The sequence below is a fragment of the Thunnus thynnus genome, chromosome 23, assembly GCF_963924715.1.
Source record: "Thunnus thynnus chromosome 23, fThuThy2.1, whole genome shotgun sequence".
In the NCBI taxonomy this organism is placed as follows: domain Eukaryota; kingdom Metazoa; phylum Chordata; class Actinopteri; order Scombriformes; family Scombridae; genus Thunnus; species Thunnus thynnus.
Genome location: NC_089539.1, coordinates 6,118,275 through 6,141,051, shown reverse-complemented (window position 1 = coordinate 6,141,051; position 22,777 = coordinate 6,118,275). Strand labels below are relative to the sequence as shown.

Sequence of the window (22,777 nt, the reverse complement as noted above, 5' to 3'; positions counted from 1 at the left end):
TCATGCCACATACACATACACACAAACACACACACACACACACACACACGCTATATATAATTACACCATTAGCTAGAATTTCCAGTTATATTGATGTTTGTTGTACTTGAATAGTTTTGGATGTAGTTGTTATTGTTGAAGTAGAATAAATCCTGTAGTATTGTAAGTTGCATTGGTGGTTTTCGCTTGAATATTGTTGAAGTCAACCTCTGCCGTACAGTAAATTGCCTTTATTGTGTTATTTTATTGATGCTACAGACTCAGCTATAATGATGTTATGACTGAATGTGGGTATTAATCATTTAATCATTTCATCCTCTTATTTGATTATCTTTAGTAATAATTAAGATATCAAAATTCAGGATGAATTATTTATGAGACTAAATCAGTGAGTTGGTTGTCAGTTCCCTGTCTTCCAGGGTGGTGCCCCCAAGGTGGATTTAATGTGATGTAGGAAAATGATGTAGGAACTACATTTTCATAATAACGTACTTGTATACACACTACAGCGACTTCTGGAGTTGTTTTTGAGAGAATTTTACTTTTGCTTCTAAAAAAGCTAAACTGAAAGTGACACAATAGAACGGAGTGCTGTCAAGTTGAACAATAAGAAAGGAATTTTATCACAGGTTCATGCTCACCGTTTAAAAAGGAATCTAGAAGAGATAATAAGTGAAAGCCAACATGGCTTCATGGCCAAACATCATATTAGCTCTACTATCAGATTAAAATTATTTAAAATTATTAAAATAATTCAAACTACATAAATTCAAATGCACTGCTTGTGTTTCTGGACTTCTATAAGGCATTCGATTCAATTGAACATTCTTTGATTATACAAGCCCTGCAGATATTTGGTTTTGGAAATTATTTTATTAATAATATTGCCATGTTTATAAGGACATAAATAGCTCCTTAATTTTATATCTCAACATTTCCAAAAGGTTTCCTATTTCAAGAGGTATACGCCAAGGATTCCCTATTCCTTGTTTTCTGATTTTGATTGTTGCTGAACTTTTGTTTTTAAATATTTCACATAGTCCAGATATTCAAAGTTTAACATTTTTAACAGAGAGATAAAAATTACACAGCTAGCTGATGAGACAGTATTATTTTTAGGTTAATATTAAGGTTAAATGGCAAATACAGAGTGCATTACATGTAACTGGAGAATTTTCAGAAGCTTCAAATATTAAACTCAACATCAACAAAAATGAAATTTTATTTTTATACGAGACTGAAGAGAAACTTATGTTTAATATCCCTGTGAAACGATGTGTAAAATATCTTGGCATTCATATTTCAAAAGATATGGCTCTCAGACAGCAGCTAAATTTTCTTCCAAAAATTAAGTCAATTCTCAACATGTGGCTTTAGAGGGACCTTTCCATTTTTAGAAGAGTGTTATTGACAAAGGCTGAAGGTATGTCAACATTTGTTTATCCTGCTCTGTCACTTTTTGTTAATGATGTACTCTGTAAGGACATTAATAATTTATTTATCGAATTTGTGTGGAAGAATTGGCACCATTATCTCAAACAAGAAATGCTAAGTTTCGAGATAATGGAAGGGGGATTGAAAATCTTAAATTTTGTTCATTTATGCTGTGCCTTTAAGATTAAGTGGCTTAAAAAATGTTTGAAACTTCTGCAATTATTATGGCATTTTATACCACATAATATATTTAAATATTTAGGTGGCTTAAATTTTCTAATGGAGTGTAACTATACTGTTTCTAAATTGCCGGTAAAACTCTTAAACTTACTCTCAAGGTTATGTTCATTCAATATGTAAATATTTGTTGACAATGTTGAGGATATCATTAAAATTAACAGTGAGGAAAATATTTCCCAGCAGCAGATCTTCCTGTCTGCCCACTAGACTGACGCAGACCATTGACTGCACTGATAAAATTAAAATAAAGAAATGAAAACAAGAACAAAATCTCATGATTAAATGTTAAGTAACGGAGTGGTCAAATATAGGTTGAAAATGTATAATGCCCAATGACGTTCATTCTATGGGCAGAGGACATCCCTTTTGGACAGTCTGCTCTCAACCAATTAATGAATAAAAATAAAAGTAAATAAAACTTGTACAACTTGTTCCTCGTATCGATTCACTTCACCATTTACATTCCCCTCTCGCTCAAAACACACTGTTTTCCCCTGCAGTGATTGTGACATAGGCTTCTATATGATCAGAACTGATAACACCTGCACTTGGGTCAGTTTGGTTCCACTCAGGTATTGAACATATTGATATACAGACCCGAGACTCGTGGCAGTAAAAGGGAACCCAACCCAACTCGATTAGACTGAGCAGAATTTGACCCCGGTCCAACTGCGGTCCCAGGTCGGGTCATTATATATTTTGACAGGTGCCATTGCCCCAGAATTGGACAAGGAGGTAACAAACCTTTGCCAACATCAACCCTTTGGTGTCATGTGTGATGAGAGTACCAACTGAAGCACAAAGAAGGAGTTTGTGATATTGGCCAGATTTTTTGATGAGGAAACTCAAGAGTTTGTCACCAAATTCCTGCATATGCCAGTGTGCAACAATGGAACAGCAGAGCTATGTTTAGGTCCCTGACCACAGTGCTAAGGTAAATGTATACTGTCTATATAAATTACAATACTCTAGGAGGCTGACCACTGACCAGTAATGTTGTACTTTGATTTCTAGTGAGAGAAACATTGACTGGAACAACATGGTGGCCTTTAACACTGATAGCACCAGTCTAATGAAAGGGAGTCATAACTCTGTGGCCAGTGAGATCAAAGAGATTCAGCCATGCCAAATCAACATAGATCGTATTTGTCATCTGGTCCTGCTGGCAACAGGATGTGGCATCAAAGCTCTCCACCAGCAAACTGAAGAGGTCTTAAGTAGCACATATGCTCACTTTGACATCAGGTAAGCATATTGATATTTTGCACATTACACTTACACATAAGAGTGCATTATAGTCTGTGTGGCACATTTGACAGATATTGGATGTCATTTTTGTCCATTTAACCATTTATTTCCTCATTTTTTCTTTAATTTACCTCAACTTTAGTGCCAAGCGATTTGAGCTCTACATGGAGTTTGTTGAGATAATTCAGAGACTCTGAAGTTTCTCAGGTATTGTGCAACAAGGTGGCTCATCCTGCTGGCCTCCATAAAGCATGTGCTCAACCACTGGAATGCACTGTAGGCATATTTTGACAGTCACAAGAACGTGGAGAAGCCTGGCAAGGTGAAAATGCTAGCAGGCCATTTAGCCAGCAAGGACACAAAGTTCTTTGTCCCCTTCCTCTCCTGCACTCTGAAACTACTGGCCGATTTCAATGTTGCGTTTCAGGTGAGCTGATGATGAGATAAACTTATTGCATCTTATCACGAGTGAATACTTGTGTTGTGGATAGCTTAAAGGATAATTCCTGTGTGATACTCAGATGGTTCTTTGGCTTGAGAATTATATTTTAATGTCCATTCTATTCCCACATTCTCTCCTAAATTAATACATTTTTTTATTAAAATATGTCTCATGTCTAGGACCCCTGCTTTTGTTAGTGTATTGCTTTCATACAATTGTGTATTTGGGGTTTCCATATGTTCAATTTTACATTACTCTTTATCATTACCAACTCCTCAAGAACCACCCTTGCTAATTACATCATATTTTATAACTGATAAATCCTTCATGTGTTTCTAGGCTGAAGGGGTGATGGTACACAGGCTGCACAAGGAGATGACCAGCCTGGTAGGAAGATGCCTGGGAAGATTTCTCCCTGCCCACCTTAAGGCTGATGTACCACTTAAGGACATCAAATTCAAGGAGACCAGCCTACAGTTGCCAGATGAAGACCTTTCTTGGAGGACAAAATGGATGACCTTTCCTCTTCAGTCCCAATGATGTGTAAGTAAGCGTTATTGTGTAATCCAAATCAGTTTACCTCATAAAGAAATAACTGAAATCCCATCATACAGTGGCTGTAATTGTCCACCTGATCATATGTCGTAGGATAATGAGAGGCTTCTTTGTAGCTGTGACCATAAAGATGATGACAACATTTCTCCTGGACAACATCATCCTCCAAAACCTGACCGTGTTGGACCCAGAGTCACAGCACCAGTTTTCCCCAAGCTCAGGTGCAGTAATGAAACTATTTTTTTAAATTTATGTCATTAGTTGTTTATTTTATTATAATTGGATACAGAAGTTACAGAAATAAAAAAAAGGGCACCTCCTCCAAGCACATCAACGTGGGGCCCCACTGGGTTGAGTGAATATTAGTTAATGCCAGAGATTCACACGAGTTCATGCCAGAGGGGCAAATTATTCTGTATTCAGTCCTGAAATTCTTAAAATTAAAAGTATTTAACATAAAAATGCTGTTGCAGTGTACTTATCATTTTGTTATTTTCTTTCTTTAAAAGTCACCAGAATGCAGGAAACAAAGTCTCTGAACCTTAGACTTTTAACAACCCCCCCCCCTTTGGTTTCAAAATTATCCCTATTTTTGAGGTCTCAAAGTTGGCAACTATGGGTCTTGGTTCCTCAGAACCGGGTGGACCTGTGAAGACCTCTAGTAGTAAGTCACAAACCTCAGAGCTAGCATATGAACATGGGCACAAAATGTGGTTAAAGTATCTCAAAGTAAAGCAAAGGAAGTGATTCTTGTGTAGGCGGTCAAAACGTTTTAAGTGTAAAATGTGGTGAAGATTGAAACAAATTTGAAGGCTGCAAAAAACTTTTACATTTTTTGGACTTAAAGAGGCAATATTATGCCCCTTTTCCAAGGCCTTAATAAAAGGTCTTAATAAAATGTGTCTGTATCTTCTCATCCTGTCTAAACAACCCTGCTCAGAACGGCCAGTTTTAATGTAAATGAACTTAGATTTGGTGTGATTTAATTGCAATAAACGGATCAAAAGGATCCTGAAATAACTACATCATGATGTCGATTTGTAAAAAGCTCAAATTCAACCTTTGTCAGGTCTGTCCACATGACAACAAGCAAACAACTGTTAAAATGCTTGTTTTCTGAATGGAGTTCAGATTGATCAGAGATACGCTAACATTGTAGCTGCTCCGTCGACACTCAAAATAACGTCATCTAAAGGCATAAATACAACAGCATTGTTATTGTTTATACACATTGATGTCTACAGACTGAGTAACATTAAAATCATATAAACTCACCAGCATCTAAGATGTTTATTATTGATGACAACAGCTGAAGTGGTGTGTGACTCTGGTGTTAGCTGCGGCTAGGCTGAGAAGCCAGTTTGAAGATAAATCCACTTAATCCCAAAAGTTTAAAAAACAAAGTCCTCCCGCTGGCAAACTGCTCTGGATCAAAGCAGAATCAGGTTTTTATTCCTCAAGAAGACAAGGAAGCAGCTGCAGCAGCAGTGACGCAGGACTCTTTGGCTCTGCTCTTTGGCTGGCTCTCTCCTGCAGAGCTCACTTGAGCATGTGTTGACAAGCAGTGGCTCTGTCTCCCAGTCCAGCCCTGCCATATGGGTGAATTTTTCGCCCTTAGCTTAGCTTATTTTATCCTAGCTTCGCCCCATGTTACATAAGAAGGGCAAGAAATCTGAATGGCCTGTTGAATCACATGAGTACAGAGCAAGCCAGCCCACACCAAACTGACTGGGTGGTCTTATTTCACATCTTCTGTTAAAAGGAACATCAGGGACCCAAATACATATGCACAAGCACTGAGAAAATGAGTTTTTCTTAATATGACCCCTTTAAGTTAAACTGGAGGGTGTTCAAAAATGGCTGTGGCCTGCAATGAGAGGTGTATTCATCCAAGAAATCCGAAGAAAAAAGGAGTTTAGTTTTTATCTCATTTATGTTCAAAGTGTAAAATTGGCTGTTCAGAGTGCCACCATGGGGTCAGGTTTTTGTTATTATCTCTGCCAGGCGTAAGTCTGGAGGGGATCATGCATTTGGTTGTGTGTCCTTTGTGTGTCTGTCCCCAGCTAATCTCACCTACCACTGGACCCATCAGCCTAATATTTTTTGTGCACATTTATGACTGGACCTCTCGTGGTTGTGGTGATTCGCAATTTTGGAAAAATTCTTCATGAGCCTAAGCTTAGACTTTCGTCTTTTCAGCAGTCCTTGCCATTTTACGATATCTGTTATGACATAGATAAAGGCATTTCTGGCCAGGCTAAAAACAAAGCTTTGGACTTATTTTCCTGTTTATTGTTGCCTATTAAGTTTATACAGTATGGACATTGTGTCCAAGGTTTGTCTCCATGTAGGTTGTCTACTGTAGTTATACCTTGATAATGTATCCCGCATATTGTCTCCCCTTTATTCCAGTACTCGCATGCATACTCGCCGAACACACTTCCTGTCCTGCAATTCCTGCTCCCCACCTGCGTGCCCCCAGACTCTACTACTACTCATTCCTGCGGGAGACAACTTTCAAAAAGAGGTAACTGTCAAACTGTCAAAACCGACAAAAAGAAAAGCTCCATGTTGGGACAGTGCCATGTGGGAGTGGTTAAGTAGAAAAGGCTTCAACAAGAATCATTACCTGATGTCAAGCAAAGAAAACAGACTTCCCTGCAAACCAGCAAGATACACCCCAGGATTAATCTGAATTTACTGTGTTCCTTCAAAATGAAGCTCTGCTGAGGTAAGACACATGATATGTTTAAATGTTGCTTATTAAATGTTTGTATGCTTAGATTAAATTTGTTGACATTTGAAATTTCAATTCATACACATCATGAAAACTAAATGTGGCTGCTAACCATTTTCAGAGTTTTAACAAGTTTAATTACTTTAACTTGCAGCAGAAACCCTGCCTCCTTATGTTATAAGTGATTACATTTCCCACAAATTGTTTTTGGCGAAGCATATTTTTGTAGAATTATGTAAACACAATGTCTTGCCAATATAACACATAACCTCACATTTTCTTTTGTTTGTTTGTGAACCAGATGGTATTTGAATATTCATATACTGTATGTTTCCTTTACTTTACTAAGCCCTCCCTCAATGGGAAACTAAAGTATGTGATAACTTTTATATGTGTCCTAACTTTAATAAAGTGCAAAGTAAAGCTGAAATGAACGGAACTCTCACTTCTTTGTGTTTGTTCCTGGCACATTTCTGTACTTACATTCACACTCTATTTGGATTTTTCAATGTCAACCCTGAAATGTGCGTCAAAATATTTGCATGTGAAAGAAATGATATCCTCTCTTTGCTGTATGTCTGCAGAACACTTCCTTAAATTAACTCTATCCTAAATGATACATTCAAGCATACAGTACATTAGATCAAATATATTATCAGATCTCTCTCTCATCATGGCTGTACTCTTTCAGATAAAAGTAAAAAACCTGGAACCTGAAACTCAGACTTTGAATTTGACTGTTAAATATATTTGTTTACACCTGGCAAATATTCAGCATCCACTATGCGTCCAAAAGACAAACATATTTACAGCCTCCCAAGGGGCTGAGGACCCAACCGAGCTTATGAATCAATTATATAGTAAAGTCTAAATATTTTTTTACAAACATGTTCACAGACAACTAAAAATTCTGGTAATTTTGATACAGCTGACACATCCTGATTCACAGATCTTATCTGTTGTTAAGATAAATTAAGTGTAAATTTAGCCTACAACTGCAGTCATTTAGTAGTAATTTATTATTTATTTATTTATTATTTATTTGTTATTTATTAGTGATACAAAAGCTGAAAATAAATTAACAAAATATTTTTGTCTGTATAATACTCCACATATGGGCTGCCACCTCAGGCCAAAGATGTTCCCCCACACCACACCTACTGAGTAATTATTTACTGGTTAATAAACCTGTATAACAAAAAACATTTGAGTGACAGACACAACCTGGGTGTGTATCTGCAGTGAAATAACAGGTTAAGTCTATGATTTGAATGTAACTGCAACTGTTGATTCAATGTTTAGATTAGACATATATACCAGTACTTACCACTTGCACGCACACACACCTATCTATATCTATCTTTCTCTCTCTATATATATATACACACACACACAACGCACACATATATATAGTACTATACATACTATATGCATACTGTGTATTTATGTATGTGTGTGCATAAATATGTTTGTACTGTATATTCCAGAGAAGGCTGGTCCATAGAGGCAGACGAGGTTGCTCCTCTTCTATTTTTTGAGAGGCAGGAGGGAGATCAAAATATAAAAAAGAATATTTGATTGAAACAAACCATTACCAAGTCTCAGTATCATTTATAACACCTGGCAAATATTCAGCATCCACTATGCATCCAAAAGACAAACATATTTACAGCCTCCCAAGGGGCTGAGTACCCAACCGAGCTTATGAATCAATTATATAATAAAGTCTAAATATTTTTTTACAAACATGTTCACAGACAACTAAAAATTCTGGTAATTTTGATACAGCTGACACATCCTGATTCACAGATCTTATCTGTTGTTAAGATAAATTAAGTGTAAATTTAGCCTACAACTGCAGTCATTTAGTAGTAATTTATTATTTATTTATTTATTATTTATTTGTTATTATTAGTGATACAAAAGCTGAAAATAAATTAACAAAATATTTTTGTCTGTATAATACTCCACATATGGGCTGCCACCTCAGGCCAAAGATGTTCCCCCACACCACACCTACTGAGTAATTATTTCCTGGTTAATAAACCTGTATAACAAAAAACATTTGAGTGACAGACACAACCTGGGTGTGTATCTGCAGTGAAATAACAGGTTAAGTCTATGATTTGAATGTAACTGCAACTGTTGATTCAATGTTTAGATTAGACATATAAAGCAGTACTTACCACTTTCACGCACACACACCTATCTATATCTATCTTTCTCTCTATATATATATATACACACACACACAACGCACACATATATATAGTACTATACATACTATATGTATACTGTGTATTTATGTATGTGTGTGCATAAATATGTTTGTACTGTATATTCAAGAGGAGGCTGGTCCATAGAGGCAGAGGAGGTTGCTCCTCTTCTGTTTTTTGAGAGGCAGGAGGGAGATCAAAATATAAAAAAGAATATTTGATTGAAACAAACCATTACCAAGTCTCAGTATCATTTATAAAATATTTTTTCTCTCTTCTTTGGAAAAATGCATTATTGAAATTCTGATTAAAATGCTTCAACAGCGACACCTGCAGGGCAAGAGGAGAAAGGGCAGTCTGTGTGAAGTGGTGGTGGGGAGCAGTGGGTATAGTGGGGGGCAGAGGAGGATGGGTTCCCGCTGTTCTCCTCAGAGCGGGATTTCTTACATCAATTTAATGTACTTGCTACTCTATGATTGGCCAAGACACGTTAAATGCTCCAAGGGAGGATGTCCTCCCTAACCAATCAACAACCAGAATGCAATATTGATGTCACAATGGTCCAATGATAGTTTCCAGATTTCATCTTCAATTCTCCCTTCTTTTTCCCTTCCAACTTTATTGATAACAGTCAAACTCAAACAACACTAACATGAACAAATTTAAAGAATAAAAAGAGGACACAGAATCCCAGGGAATTCAATTATGACATTAAAAAAACATTCGGAAAAGGGATTGTGCAAGAAGCTTTTTACATTCACTAAAAGCAAAATAATACATAGGAAAATAAATAAATAAAGGGGCACAGGTTAATAAAGTGATACAGTTGATAATTTTATGTTTCAAATATTGTTTGGGTCTTTGCTGCTTTTCTATTTGTCATCTTGACTATAGAGTTGTTATAGAGGCTAATATCAATTAGAAATAAAGTAAAGTTTGGTTTTCTGTTGGTATATTTCATTTTATGTATGTGGAATTTGCCAAAAAGTATAAACAGTTGGATTAAAAAGCTAACATTTTTATCTATTGAGTTATTTTTAAAATAAATGAAGCTATCACTACCAGACAGGCAGTCACTACCGGGCGCAGTGTTACCTTTTGGCCTCTGGTCTGCTCCTTGGGATGTCCAAGTTGGTGAACAACATCAATGGCAGCAACAACATAATTTTTCTCTGCCTCAGGAAGTGCAGTTCTGCAAATGTCTTTCACTTTTGAATGAATGTTCTTGTCTGTTTTCTTTGTGATGCCATACAGTCTCAGGTTTCATCTTCTGCTGAATCTGTCAGTTTCATTAACTTTTTGTTCGGTCTCAAGAACTTTCCTCTTGAGGCCACTTGTTTTTCAGTGTGGAATTTTTTTGTTTTAGATCAGATACCTCAAGAAAGCAGTGATCGATGGATTTTTTTAAGGCCCTCAATACTCAATACTATTTTTGTTAACCATGCGTTTAAGGTCATCTACGCTTTCGTTGATTTAGTTAGTTTTGGTTGTCAGGACACGAATAATGTTATCTTGTTCTTCACCTAGAGATAACTCAGGATTCATCTTTGCCTTCTTTGTCTTAGCTGATCCGTTCTTTGCTGGTGTGTTGGGGCAAGAGTCACATTCACCACCTTCGTTTGATTTGCAGAAATAGGAATGAGTCATACTTGTTTCTCCTTTCTCTTGAATTGTCCATTTCCATTTCTATCATCGGTTCTTCCATGATGAAGGTTTGTTTTTGGTCTTCCATTTTTTAAGCTAATGCTAGCTTCAAAAAGTTGATGCTAAGACGTGTTACAAGAGAAGGAGGTTTTTCCAAAAAATACAGTCGGTAGCTAGTAGTTGGCAACTTTGGTAATTAATTTGACATTTAAGTACGGGTATTTGCAACCTAAATAAACTTAAACAAAATATTAGTGAGGAAAACCCGAAGAGTCGTTCCTCAGCTGAGGTCCATACAACCACTCACTCCAGTGCCATCTTGGCTCTTTCTTCAATTCTCTACCACTGTAACGTGCATGGATGTGATGAACTGCAGAGAAGAAGACCAGTGAGATATAGATAAATTGATAGAGTAGCATATTAGAAAATAAATTTACATGTGCAAATTGCAAACTATATTTTTAAACACATCAGTAAAACATTACATGTCATTTAGGCCCTTTCAACAACCAAATTTCCTTTTATCAGATTTAGAGGTTACATTTCACTTCTTTTATCAAGCACTAGATAGCTGCTTCTGTTAGCCAATACAACAGTTGGCTTGTTGTAGCAGCCTTGAAGGACTGTTAAGGATACCACTGCCCTGAGGTGAGCTCCTCTCAACAACAATAGAAAGTTAACGACATAAAACCCTCAACAGGCAACGATTTATCCCCAAACACAGGAACCTTAGAAACAGCTGTAAAACCTGACATATATTTGGACTGTTTTTTTCTTTCCTTAGCTAAATTCAATGATTTGTTCAGCTAAACCATCAACCTGTCTCTTAGACCCCATCCCAACTAGATTGCTTAAGGAAGTCTTACCCTTATTTAGGGCTTCTTTACTAGATATGATCAATCTGTCATTAGTAACAGGCTATGTGCCACACTCTTTTAAAGTAGCTGTAATTAAACCTCTTCTTAAGAAGCCTTCTCTTGATTCAGGCATTTTAGCCAACTATAGACCTATATCTAATCTTCCCTTTCTCTCTAAGATCCTTGAGAAAGCAGTCTCTAATCAGTTATGTGACTTTCTACATAACAATAGTTTATTTGAGGATTTTCGGTCAGGATTTAGAGCGCATCATAGCACAGAGACAGCACTGGTGAAAGTCACAAATGATCTCCTAACTGCATCAGACAAAGGATTTCTCTCAATACTTGTCTTGTTAGATCTTAGTGCCGCATTCGACACAACTTACCATCACATCCTATTACAGAGACTGGAACATTTAATTGGCATTAAAGGAACTACATTAAGCTGGTTTAAGTCCTATTTATCAGACCAATTTCAGTTTGTACACATTAATGATGAATCCTCCATCAAGGCAAAAGTTAGACACAGAGTTCCACAAGGTTCTGTGCTTGGACCAATACTATTTGCCTTGTATATGCTTCCTTTAGGTAGTATTATTAGGTAACACTCCATAAATTTTCATTGTTGATACCCAATTATATTTATCAATGAACCCTGATGAAACCAATCAGTTAAACAAACTCCAAGCATGCCTTAAGGACATAAAGACCCAGGTGACCTGCAACTTTCTACTACTAAACCCAGATAAAACTAAAATTATTGTGCTTGGCCCTAAACACCTTAGAAACACATTATCTAATGATATAGCTACTCTGGATGGCATTACCCTGGCGTCCAGCACCACCGTAAGGCATCTGGGAGTTATCCTTGATCAGGATATGTCCTTTAACTCCCACATAAATCAAATTTCAAGGACTGCCTTTTTTCACTTACCTAATATTGCAAAAATCAGGCACATCCTGTCCCAAAAAGATGCAGAGACTAGTCCATGCATTTGTTACTTCTAGGCTGGATTATTGCAATTCCTTATTATCAGGCTGCTCTAACAAGTCCCTAAAGACTCTCCAGCTGGTCCAGAATGCAGCTGCATGTGTACTAACAAAAACTAGAAAAAGAGATCACATTTCTCCCATTTTAGCTTCGCTACATTGGCTTCCTGTAAAATCTAGAATAGAATTTAAAATCCTTCTCTTAATTTACAAAGCCCTTAATGGTCAGGCACCATCATATCTTGAAGAGCTCATAATACCGTATTACCCCACTAGAACACTGCACTCCCAGAATGCAGACTTACTGGTGTCCTACAGTCTTTAAAAGTAGAATGGGAAGCAGAGCCTTCAGCTATCAGGCTCCTCTCTTATGGAACCATCTTCCAGATTTGGTCCTGGGGACAGACACCCTCTCTGTGTTTAAGAGTTGGCTTAAAACTTTCCTTTTTGATAAAGCTCATAATTAGAGCCGGTCAGGTTGCCTCCTCCTCCTCAACATCTGTATGCATTCATGTACCATCATTGCATGTTACTAACTTGGCTTCTTCCCCGGAGTTTTTTTGTCCTTTCTTTCTTTCTCAACCCAAAGCAGATGGCCTCCCAACAAGAGCTGGGTTCTGCTTGAGGTTTCTACCCGTTAAAGGGGAGTTTTTCCTTACCACTGTCGCCAAGTGCTTGCTCATGGGGGAATTGTTGGGTCTCTGTAAATTAAAGAGTACGGTCTAGAGCTGCTCTATGTGAAAAGTGCGCTGAGATGACTTTTGTTGTGATTTGGCACTATATAAATAAAAATTGATTGATTGATTGATTGACTTTGTGCCAGGGAGCTGGTAAGGTAAAGTCCATTTGGTGTCTGGTCCAACTGGATGTGTATATATATATATATATACATATATATATACACATCCAGTTGTGTGTGTGTATATATATATATATATATATACACAGTATGTATGTATATGCATGAGAGTATGCATGTATGTGTAAGTGGTTAGAACCTGTATATACTGTATGTATGTGCAAGTGAAGTTTTTAATTTTGGCCGAGGTGGCCTCTCATAGATTTTCCACCTCACACTCACACACCATTTGTTATTGTAGCAAGGGGACCCTAGGACCCATGCAGTGGTGATGTAAGGGTAGTGGTAGGAATTCAAAAACAGTGAGATATTGTACTTATAATTAAATGATAATTAAATGGGGTTGCTTTAACTTTTATTGAAGGATGAGAAGCTGTAAAAAAGTTACCTGATACATAACATATTAATTTAAAATATCGCAAATTCATCTTTATGTTGCACCTAATTTGTAATAGTGCTCTTGTGGTTATTTTAGTATTGTTTTGTTATGATTCACAGCAGTTATTGACAGGTGTGGTCTGTGTACTGGGAGTCCTGTCACTGTTGATAGTGGTATGGTTTGATAGCATTGTGCTTTTATTTGAATTATTGGTTTTACTTTGTTTTTTTTTTATCCCTTTTCACAGGTAGGATACTCCCAGCACTCAACCAATGGGTGGTTGGATTCCCTGGCTGTGGTGCAACTGTCTGTCCTCTCCTCTTCCACCCTTACTAGAAGTATTAGTTCCTGTTTTTGATAAATAGCCATTTATGGCAGCTAACCCACAGATATCGTGTAAGATTGCAAAAGATTGCAGAAGTATTTACATTATGTTTCAACGGGTAAATGACTGGGCCACCTGGGGATGAATCCTCATGTTAAACTGCAAGGGGATTGATGCTGCTGACTTTGGTTATGGCCTCCGTCGATGGTTAATCAATCAGGAATGTCCTGGGTGACTGGATTAAGTTTAGTAAAAAAGATTGAAAGGCAAACATACCACACTATTTGCATAGAGATCATTTCACTATTCAGGTTATGTTTTTGCAAGTAATCACTAACAAAAATACAGCTAAACAAGGTGTCAATTAACACTGTTTCTTTTTTTTATAGCCACAGATTAAGACTGATCGTCAATCATGAAGGCCAGAGCTTGTAGAAAAACAGTGGACAGCTTTTGCTGTTTGAAGTTTGCTGCCATCTCCCTTTTCCTGGCTGTGTTTGTCCTCATCTATTTTCTTTTTAACATGGATGCTCTGGAGGTGAGAATTTGGTCTTGAGTGGGACTGCTTGAAGAGTGGACCCTGTTTGAAATAGTCAGATTTAAGGACATTGTTTTCATATGCAATATGGCTTTGGATAACAGTAATGTCCTTCATTCATATTTCTAAACAAATGCAATTCGAGGAAAATGGTTCTTTTGCTAACAATCATGCATTTGGCTGACAGCAGAAACTTCAAATAATTATACTTTTATATATTTTCATTTTATTATTCCCATCTATATTTTTTTCTTATTGTCAATAAATCCTTTCAAAAGACCAAAACCAACAATGTGTAAGTCCATTTCTCAATATATTCCCTACCCTGTCTATGGCTCTGAGCCCCAAGCACAGTAGTTTCTACTGAAGACGTACATGTAAATCTTTAAAAACAGGTCAAAAATATGTACAGCTTTTTTTCCCTTATGCAGGGTAGTCACACTGAGCTAAAGCTGATGCTGTTACTCTTAAATGCCCTTCTCTATTGTCGCTTGCATAAAGACATATTTTTGAGACAATCAGGTACTGATGGCATGGCTCTGTTGGTGGGAGTTGCTGCCCTGATAGTATGCAGGACCAAAGTGGTGCGGCTTGCCCCTGCTGTGAGGGTGTAGTGGAAACGCGTGTCATCATGGCACGGCTAAATCATAACAACCCAGGCCCATTGCAAAACTGCTTTAGTTTGTTGGGGACTATTCTCAACCATAGATAGATATGCATTTGCTGCACTGCTGAGTATTTATGGCAGCAGAACAGTGTATGACGTGCACATGAAGATGTTAATTCAAAATGAACTACAATGCCCATGTTAATGGTAATAAAAGAACATGTCACCCAGTGCAACAGTGTGGCTCACTGATGTGTTTTTAATCGTTTTTGGGCAACAACTGAGCTCTATGAAACAGAGGAATAATCCACATATATCAGGCCAAGGCTACATGGACAATACTTGTTAGTAGGATCAATTCATTGTTGGGTTTGGTCTTTTCATGAGTTCAGTGCAGAAATGTTTGTTTTTTTGCAACATTCTTTAGTGGAAACAAATACAGTACTTCCACAATGAAAACCCAATGCATAGAAAGAGTATTGTTACAGACATTTTAGACCAATTTAACATTATATTTGTACCTTCACTTCTGAGATTTATATGAGGAGGAAAATCAAAACTACATTAGTTTTCCACCAGAATAACCAGTATGAACACTGAAGTTGCGTTAAATATTTACAGTAACATTGTCCTCATTTGAAAATTCATTAAGAAGGTTTTTTTTAAAGGAGAAAAATTGCTCTCTGATAAATAGCACACCTTAAATTTGTCAACGTGTATAACTGTCTGTAACAAGAAATATGAAAAGTAACATTTATTTATTGCTACAGTTGTTACTGAAATGGACTGTAAGGATATTCTGACTGTAGTTTTCCTTCCTTTCTCTTTTTCATGTTGCTGTTATCACTGAGTGTTTGATCAGCTTCTTTCATCAACCCCTACAAATATTCAGTGATTTTCTGATGTGGGGCAGGAAAAACAGTCTTTTTGTTTCATTTAGTTCATTTGTCTTACATTATAATTTTTTTGATATACAACTTTGTCACATCACTCTCTTGACCCCCTTCCCAGTTTCAGCATAAGGTGATCACCACCTTTCCTGTCACGAGACCTCACCTGCAACACCACTTCTACAACTTCCAGCCACAATCCCCTGAAGATGCTCTGGAGGAACGCCTACTATTAGACTCCATTGCTTGGCCTGAAACTCCATCCCTGCCAGATCCTCTTTCCCTGGAGCAGACCAGCGATCCTGCCCACAGTACCTTCACTATTCTCCTGGAGGAGAGTGGACGACAGTGGCATGTAGGGGATCAGCTGGAAGTTATGATCAAAATGTATGATTTCCAGGGTCGTCCTAAGAAGTCTGGGGGAGATGTCTTACTTGCCCGTCTGCACAACCGAGCACTTGGTGCAGGTGTGGTTGGGCAAGTGCTGGATCATCTCGATGGCTCCTACTCTGCTGTATTTTCTTTACTCTGGGAGGGAAACGCACATGTTGAGGTGATGCTAAAAAATATGATGTTAAATATGATTGTGACTGTTACTCAGCTACTGTTGCTAGGCCTGTCAACTTTTTGTTCTTGTATGAAACATATGCAGTTTGCAATAATACCCGGGGCAGATTTACTACTCAAAATCCTTCTTCTGTATGCTGTCAATCATTCTTATCAAAATCAAGATAACCACTCTACTATAGTCTAGATTCGATTGCTAGCACAGGATTGAGAAGTGCTAAACCAATTCAGCAATCAAAGATTTGATCTGAGAAATATTATCCTGTTTAGCATCATTTAATATGTTAGTGGAAAATATAAACTTATGTATGTATGTCCAAGAGTAATAAATGCCATTGACATATTGAGAAAAAGGTTTCTTCCATCAAGTGGCAACTATTGGCAGCGTATAAACCAACTAACATAATACAGCAATGAGAAACAGATGGATCTAAACCTTTGTCATCATTTCACAAAAGCAGAGCAGGAGAAAAGCTATCAACCTCTGTGGACTTCCACATCATACCTGTGTGCCTGGAGTTTTGGAAAATTTGAGCAAAAAATTGTAGTGGATCACTTGATGATTAGGATTTCTATATGCCAGCTTGATGTGCCATACTCTGGACCAACTGATATGAATTAGTGTTTATTCTAGACTTTTTGACAAATATTACAAACTGTATGGTGAGTTGTATTACAAAGCAGTAAAAATTGGAAAAATTTTCAAACAAAGATAACAAAATTACAAATATCAGTGGGAGGCTTTGCTGCAGCTGGCATCATGTTCAGTGGACTTTTTTTAATGTAACCTGCAACCCCCAAAAGTAATGTAGTATGACATGCTCCTTGTCCTTTAGGTAATGCTGGGTTACTACTGTAGGTAGTAAGCTCATTAGCCGGACATGCTAACATTTGCAAATTACATTAGAGCAGACAAACACACTAATTCATTTCTTAAGCTTTTACTCTAAAAAAGAGAGCACCTTGCAAACTCTTTAAATGTCGAGTATAGCTCTCACTACAACCCCATGCACACCACTTCACCATGTGGAGAAATTCAAAGATTGACAGGTCCTCTGTGCCTAGTTATGGTTGCTGAACTATGATTTGGACAATCACTGCTCAGGGGAGGGGTAAATGAATGGTTAGTTCTCCAGACATGAGTATCTGGAGATCAATCTGGTTAACACCTGAAATGAAATGTGCAACTTTAAGTAGTGTTCACTTTAATTATCTTTACTGCTATGACATGGTTTCAAGTAATGGGTATGAAATTTGAACTGTGGTTCTCTGTCCTATCAGGTGACACTGGTTCACCCCAGTGAGGCTGTCACGGTGCTGCAAAGGTTGACCAGAGAGCAGCCGGATAGGGTTTATTTCCACAGCGTCTTCCGCTCAGGCTCAGTGTCTGAAACTACCACCTGTAATGTCTTCCTGCGTCCAACCCAGCAACCACTGTGCAACTACACTGACCTCCACACAGGTGATCCATGGTTCTGCTACAAGCCAAAGAAGCTGAGCTGTGACGCCAGGATCAACCACTCCAAGGGAGGATTCAATCAAAAACTCAAGGCCAAGGAGGAAAAACTCTTTAAAAGGTAAAGGAGCAAAGAGACAGGACTGGCATTTTGTTTGACTTATAATAAATAAATACTATGTATCTCCTTGGTGGAAATCTCAAGAGTGCATATGATACAAATCAAATAATAAGCCTGATTCACTTTAGTTTATGTTCATGGTGTGAGAGCTGCAGCTCTCACAATGTTATCTTTGCTTTCTTTATTATTATTTCGCTTTTGTTTTTGGCGTCTATCTACTTCTGTACTGTTTGCCATACAAACTTTGTTTCAATGTCAAAATGTACATCTTGGTAAGGAGATGTATGCTGTACGTGTTTTATGTTTTGGCTAATAACTCATAAACCGTGTGGCGTGGCAAAACAATATTTGTACAGCATGTTACTTGGATAAAGCTGATTCGAATGACATAGGCCACGCTCATTTGCACCTGGAAAAATCTTCCGCTATTTTTGATTATTTTTGATTTTTTGGTAGACACATCTTTTGCTTCATTTGGCACATATTTCATGTAATGTTTACCAAACTTGGTACATACCATATTTAGATGACCCTGAACAAAACTTATGAGCTTGTTTTAGGATATCACTTACAGTTTGTCTGGAATTGGTGATCAAACTTTCGAAGGCATGACTCTGATGCCCTTAGCGGGCCATAACTCTTCAATGCTAAATTGGATTGCAACCAAATTAGGGAATGTTGTACATACAGCCATAATACACAAATGTGTAACATTTGATACAGTTCTACCAACATGGGGTATATATATTATAATATGATATTTCTGCAATTCTGTTGTCTTTAATAAAATTAAACCTGGTACACAAGTTCTTCATGAGAATGTCCATGACATATTGAAGCATGGCACCAATACCCCTACTTTGTGGCCTTAAGTGAAACAACACCATACTACTTATTTACTGCCATATCTCTTAAATGTAATATTCCATGGTAATCAAATTTAGCAAAGTTGTACAGATGGGTGTGCTGAGCAAGTCTGTTGCATTTGATACAATTTCACCTGTAGGTGGCGCTACAAGATTTTTTAAAATTGCTGCTGGAGCAGCAGCTTGCAGCTGCAGCAGCTAACAGCCTCCAGCTCTCACATGTATTTTTTTCAGAAAATGCAAATATTCCAGTTTAATGTTGTTATTTTGTTGTTATTCAGTTATATTCTAATTCACATTTTAACCATGTATTTAGGATGTGGTCTTTTAAAAAACATAAAGATACACATTTCAAAGCTGTAGCAGATGTCAACTTTTCTTCTTTTGTGACACGAATGCAGCATCTCTGCATGTACTGGACCATTTTAGGAATATACATTAGTCTCTGCATGAAAAATAGTTTGGTTATTACATTTTATTTCTAAACCTTCTTGACATGGTGTACTTGTCAGCAAACAATTGTGTATTTACACAGAGCAACATAAGCAATCATTTAGAGTTTCTATATATATATAAATATATATTCAATCGGTGCTAGGCAAATAGTGTGCAATTGGTTTATCAATGCTTTTTGCTGAAAACAGCTGTCTGCTACATATGAGTATTTAATTATGCATGTTTTTTTCTTCAGTGGTGTCAACATGAAAGTCTCCATTAAGGCTTCAGGATTGGCAAATGTCAACGTGTTGCCAAAAATGAAAGGTAAAGCAGAATTTTCACTACTTCAACCTCTGCCTGTAACAATAATTCAAACTTTAATGTGCTTCAGACAATTACAAGTAAAAAAAGGCGAGGAGAAACATTTACAAACAACCTACCATTACCTTTACAAGCCTAATGTTGGTTTTAATCTTTTAGTGGGATGTTCTGACAATAGGAAAAATATAGAATAATGCCAGCTATAATGCCTTAACTTCTTCTCAGGTCAACCAGAGGTAAAGAGCAGCAGTGTGAAGTCTGGACCCTCTGGCTATTACTACCACGATACGTGGCAAGCCTTAGGTGGCACCCTAGTTCGCCAGTTCAACACATCCCCTGCTATCAGTCAATGTCTGAAAGGCAAGGTGGTCCACCTGTATGGAGACTCTACCATCAGGCAGTGGTTTGAACACCTCAATGCAGCACTACCAGGTAGTTAATAAACAGAAATCTCTGACAACAGTTCAAGCTGCAGTGTGAACATTATTAATGTGTCCCAACTGTGTTTCCTCTTTAATACTTTTAGATCTCAAGGAGTTTAACCTGCACAACCTGAAGCAAGTTGGGCCCTTTATGGCCTTAGACTATGCAAACAACATTCTGGTGACGTACCGCTGCCACGGTCCCCCTATCCGTTTTGTCAATGTCCCAACCAAAGAGCTGCGCTACATTGCCAATGAACTAGATGATTTAGTTGGAGGTATCAACACCGTTGTTGTTCTTGGCATCTGGTCTCACTTCAGCACTTTCCCCATCGAGCTCTACATCCAGCGGCTGCGAAGCATCCGCAGGGCGGTGGTGCGCCTGCTGGACAGGGCTCCAGGTACGCTGGTCGTCATCCGTACTGCAAATCTCAAAGCATTGTCTCTTTATGAGACGTTGACCAACAGCGACTGGTACTCGCTGCAGCGTGACAAGGTGCTCAGGGCCATGTTCAAAGGACTGAATGTTCGTGTGCTGGACGCCTGGGAGATGGTCTTGGCCCACCACCTGCCACACAGCCTCCATCCACAACCTCCCATTATTAAGAATATGATCGACGTCCTCTTATCCTACATATGCCCCCAAAAGGCCGGCTAGACTGGAAGACTACACAAGTTTAAGCTAACAAATAAACTCACAACCATAATTTAACAGGAAGACCACAATGTCGCTTACCTCTCCCATGGTGTACAATAAAAAAAGGGAGAGGTAAGGGCGGGAGACATCATTTATAGGGGAGGGGGACCCACAGAAGTGAACGTCGGGACACAGAAACTGAGACTCAATCCACATATTGACCCAGGCGGAGTAGAACATCAGGTTATAACTATTTACAGATTTCTTGTAGTTACATAATACTGCTGTACAATTGTCTCTGTTACATTGTTATGGGGAATTTATCTGTTTTTCGGGTTCTAGCATACATCCATGCTACAACTGAGTGGTGCGCTGCCAAAACGTTCTGGTTGGAACACATGCTCTAGAATTATTGTTCTGCATTTCTGAGTATGTGGATTATTAAACTATTTTGACAGTAATTGTTTGGGTTGTTGAGTATTCTTCGAATGACTGCATGCACCAAACGGTGACATCCATACTATGACGCTTCGGGACAAATACATGGTTCTAAGAGAGACTCTTAATTAGGATATTGTATGAAGAGACAGGTGGTAGGAATGGTAGGAATGTTGGAGACATGACTGAGGTCTCCTCTGTCAAGACAGGGCAAACTACTGATTTGTCACAATTTTGCAGCATTTTTGCCTTACTGAATTCCATTCGTGGATTGTACAAGGAATCTGTTGTACTTCTCTAATAAATAATGGAGCAGCCCATGTCCCAGACTGCAGCAGTACATTTCTGCCCAGCACAGAATTAAATACAGAATTTAAAAAATCTAAAATCTTATGTACAGATGGGTCACCTTCCTCCATTAAACACACACACACACACACACACACACACACACACATATACACACATACACACACACATATATATGTAGTACACATACAGTACAGTACTAGTGAACATACACACAAACAGATATGAAATAATCACATGTAAAGTTTGGCATTTATATTTTATTAGATGTAGATCTCTTTCTCTACACAAACAATAGCACAATTAAAATTTGCTCATTTAAATGGAGGTCTGCGGCTCAAACACATGGCATCCTTACACTTTCTGACCTACAGTTGATTGTAATGTGTGAGGTCATCTGTAAACGATCTGGTGGACCGAGCCAATCTGGTTCCTATACTGGTTCTCGTGACAACGACCACGAGGAGAGGTTGACCTGACCCGGAGAAGGTAGGACAGCTGGCTGCTCTCTCTATCTGCCTTGTCTAAGAAGTGATGTATGAATAGAGGATTATGATATATATATATATTTGTACATAGTATATATATGTGAAAATTTTACACAGGTCCATTTTCAGCTACTAGCAAGAAAGCAGCAAGAAAGCAGCAAGAAAGCTATGGATATTCAAGACACTCGTGGATGGAGTCAAGATGAGACCAAGTGTCTGCTCTCAATTTGTAAACAAAAGTATACAAGCAAAACTTGGCAATTATATCGCAACCGTGCCATTTATGAAGCAATGGCTAAGCAATTGGTGGAAAACAGCTACAACCAGTCCTGGCTGCAATGTCACCAATGAATGAAAACGAAATATTAAACACATTAAACTGGCATACAGAAATGCCAAGGACAACAAGAAGAAAAGTGGCAGGGGCAGGGTAACTTGTCCCTTTTTTAATGAACTGGATGCAGTGCTGGGTGATCGACTCACGTTTTGCCCTGGTGAAGCTTGTCTTCGATTCTGATGATGCTAATGTTGGCATGGACTCCACCAACTGTGCCAGTGACGAGAACAGGAGTGGAATCGACAACGATAAAGATGGCATGTTTTTTTATCCACCTTCAACTTGCCTAAAAATACCAGTAACGTTAATACAATGTTGACTTGTTTTCGTGTGTAGATGATGAGGACCATGATGCTGCTATGTCATCTGCAACCTCAGAATTTTATAGCCAGAGGAAGCGATGCCCTGCCACTAAT

At 38.0% G+C, this 22,777-nt stretch overlaps 1 protein-coding gene across 1 annotated transcript; it reads left to right on the top strand.

Moving 5' to 3' along the window:
- Positions 1 to 2,713: 2,713 nt before the first annotated feature.
- Positions 2,714 to 21,250, top strand: LOC137176250 (NXPE family member 3-like). The gene is made up of 8 exons (XM_067582433.1): positions 2,714 to 2,919; positions 3,217 to 3,349; positions 3,704 to 3,751; positions 16,083 to 16,475; positions 17,810 to 18,105; positions 19,663 to 19,733; positions 19,956 to 20,162; positions 20,257 to 21,250. The coding sequence occupies exons 1-8, from the start codon at positions 2,714 to 2,716 to the stop codon at positions 20,808 to 20,810; spliced, it is 1,908 nt and encodes a 635-aa protein (XP_067438534.1). The 3' UTR covers positions 20,811 to 21,250.
- The last annotated feature ends 1,527 nt before the right edge of the window (positions 21,251 to 22,777 follow it).